The following is a 3,231-nucleotide window of genomic DNA, read 5'->3' on the forward strand; positions in this document are numbered from 1 at the left end:
TAAGAGCCACCCCTCTCATGAAGAAAATCTCAATGGTCGTGAAGCTCGCAGCGAAGCAACATGGCCTGGTCGGCTAGGGTATCGTGAAGTAATGTAGTGTCTAGAGGAGGTGGAGTGGTAGGACGTTGAAGCAGTGAACGCCACAAGTGCACACCGGCTAGCTGGAAAGTGATTCCGACTGCAACTAGGGAAAGGGAGGTGAAGGGGATTGTTGCCGGGAACGAGGACGAACAACAGAGGAGCATGCGTGGTGTGGCGAACTTGGAGTGAAGGAGGGCAAGGAGCAGTTTTCCCCCACGCAACACTTAATTTATGGCCCAATTGGCAACAATTGTTACACCTCAGCCGAGTGCCCGGCTTCATGACAACACACGATTGCGTGGAGTTTGTCACGCTGTTGTAGTGTGTAGTGTGTAGTGTTGCGTGGACTTTGTAGGTGAGACTTGTAATCAGAGCGATGGAAACATCAAGCCAATAGCATTACTAGTTAAATTTGTACATAGTTCCATCACCTAGTACTACTACTACCTACAACCCGTAGATAATATAAAATCGAACGTGGTCGTGTCAGTACTCCGGTAGACATTGGCAGTAGTAGAACGTCAGATCTCCAATTCATAATGCCGGCATTCAATTCCGGTCACATGACCTCACTAGCCGCCTACTACTACAGCGCTAAAACTAATTGATGATCGCAGGATCTCAGACACAAAAATAATCTGACATGGACACGTAGATAAATAAATTAGTATACACAAACACAGCAGAAGCATTTTTTTACAGTGCTGCAACATGTTGAGCTGACACTGACAGACAGTATACGATGGAAGCGTCGGTGCCCGCATGTCAGTGGAACAGCTTGCCGCCAAATTCGTTTTCCATTTTACACGTAAAGGGAGAAAAGCTCAAACCCCAAACAAAAATGGATGCGAGAATTTGGGATGAATAACTAACTGGGACGCGGGAAAATACAAATAAAAAAATGATACTATAAGGGAGGAGGATCTCACCGGAAGCGGCCGCCGTCGGCGAGCTTCCAGGAGCGGCAGTGGTGGAGGGACGATCCGGAGGGGGGCTGGTGGAGCGGCGACGGCCGGAGCTCGCCGGACATGGCGGGGGCGTCCGGCGGGTGGCCTCCGCGGTGGTGCCGCCCCGGGGTGGGCCGAACGAGCGGGCTGATGCACACCGCGAAGCCCGACACGCCGGCCCCGGCGCGTCCTCCCATGAGGCGATGGAAGGGTGTCTTCCGCATCGGCGACGGGCGCCACGGCGAGTCCGCCACCGAGCTGCTCTCCTCGCTCTCTTCGTAGGACCACCTCACCGGCGAGAGCCCCCGGTTGCTGATCGCGCGGGAGGAGGGGCGCCGTCGCGGGGAGAGCGGCGACGCGGTGACGGCCGGCTCCTTCTTCCGGCGCCCGCGCGGCATGATCCCCGCGAGCCAAGATCCGTGCTTCCGCTCCCTGTCAACGCCACCCTTCCCCTCCGATCCGTGGTGGTGGCCGAAGAGCGCGGCGAGGGCCGAGAGCTTGCCGCGGCGACGCCGCTTGATCTGGAATCCGATGTCGCCTTCCTCGAAGCCCGGCCCGCCGCCGTAGGCGGGCTCCACCTGAGGCGTCCGGAAGAAGAGGCGGCTCGACGGTTGCCGGCTCCACGGCCTGGACGCGTCGGACTTCCGGGGGCACACGTACGGCGACACCGACCTCGGGAAGAGCGGGACCGGCTCCGGCGTTGGTGGCAGCGAGGACGCTTCGTTGAGCGCGGCGGCGAGCGCGAGCAGGCGGTCCCGGAGGCAGGACGCGCACACGCCGGGCCCGCACTCGTACGGGTGCCGCTTGCACCTCATCTACTCGATCGGTGCTTTCTCCATTGCCACGCAGACGCAGTTCTTGAACAGTTGGTGGTGCGGTGGCTCGGGGACTGCGGGGACGAAGAGGAGGGAGTTCTTGTAGACTAGTGGCACAGTGGCCCTCCCCTTCATTTGCTTTTGGTTTAGACTGCTCGTACTGGGAGTAATATAGGTAGTAACATCACACGCCCCAAAACATTTTGGTGACATGGCATGTCAATAAATGAAGAAAGAGAATGGAGTGGTAACTAGCTATGTTACCATAATATCACACTTCTCAAGACAAAATGAGTCTACAATCTAATAAATATGGCATGTATGACACCACATATATATAACTACCCACTATGAAGGTAGTAACATAGGGTAGTAACATACACCATGTTACTACTCTATGTTACTCCCCACTATGACTAGTCTTAGGGTAGAGAGCTCACTTTGTTTGGTTTTTTTCGTTAACCACTCCGATTGGTCGATGTGAGCAGTTGTCTTTATATCCCACCTGTATCTTTGTTTGCCAAATAATACTCACCTGTAAGAAAATCACCTTATATAAAATAAAAAATATTTAATTGTGGAGGAAGAGATATTGTACTCCCTCCGTCCTAGTTTTTAAGACATATTTCGAAAAACTATTTGTCCCATAACCCCCACCTCGTAGACATAATTTTATTTAATGTGGGAGAGAAATAGGTTGCATGCACCAATGAGGAAGAGAAAGAGAATGCATGCACCAATGAGGGAGAGAAAGGGGCTGCATGCACCAATAAGAGAGAGAAAATGAGATCCAATCAGCTAATACCTTGGACCAAGATATTCAAAAATTGTGACTTACAAACTAGGACGGATGGAGTACAATATCTCTTCCTCCACAATTAAATATTTTTTATTTTATATAAGGTGATTTTCTTACTTCAAAAGTTTAAGCATTACATCGTTATCTGCGTAGCTAAGATGCACACGCCCGCAAATTAAACTCTGCCCCCACAAATGTACATCTAGCTTTAGAATTTGATGAACTTTATAGTGAAACGTAACCACACTTATAAAGCTTAACAAGTGAAAGATCGAGATGTCGCCTAGAGGGGGGTGAATAGGCAATTAAAAACTCTTTCGGATTTTTCTTGTGATAATGCGGAATTAAACTATCGTTTAGTTTACAAGCACAAACCCTAAATATGCTAAGCTCAACTAAGTGTAACAATAGCAACTAGAGCTAAGCAAGATAGGCACAAGATATATGTAGCACAAGTGATAGCAAGATATATGTACTTCAAGCACGATGGCTATCACAAGGAAAGAGAGCTCGGGTATAGAAATAACCGAGGCACGCGGAGACGAGGATGTATTCCCGTGTTCCCTTCCTTTGCAAGAAGGTACGTCAC

General features: G+C 50.6%; 1 protein-coding gene across 1 annotated transcript; it reads right to left on the bottom strand.

Moving 5' to 3' along the window:
- Positions 1 to 733: 733 nt before the first annotated feature.
- Positions 734 to 1,981, bottom strand: LOC127336538 (uncharacterized). The gene has a single exon (XM_051363360.1). It carries the CDS (start codon positions 1,841 to 1,843, stop codon positions 1,007 to 1,009), a length of 837 nt encoding a protein of 278 aa, XP_051219320.1. The 5' UTR covers positions 1,844 to 1,981; the 3' UTR covers positions 734 to 1,006.
- Between the last annotated feature and the right edge of the window lie 1,250 nt (positions 1,982 to 3,231).

Source organism: Lolium perenne, chromosome 2, assembly GCF_019359855.2.
Source record: "Lolium perenne isolate Kyuss_39 chromosome 2, Kyuss_2.0, whole genome shotgun sequence".
NCBI classification, from domain to species: domain Eukaryota; kingdom Viridiplantae; phylum Streptophyta; class Magnoliopsida; order Poales; family Poaceae; genus Lolium; species Lolium perenne.

What these genes read in the sequence shown, in the direction of transcription:
- LOC127336538 (XM_051363360.1), bottom strand. Translation starts at nt 1,843, where the DNA reads ATGAGGTGCAAGCGGCACCCGTACGAGTGCGGGCCCGGCGTGTGCGCG.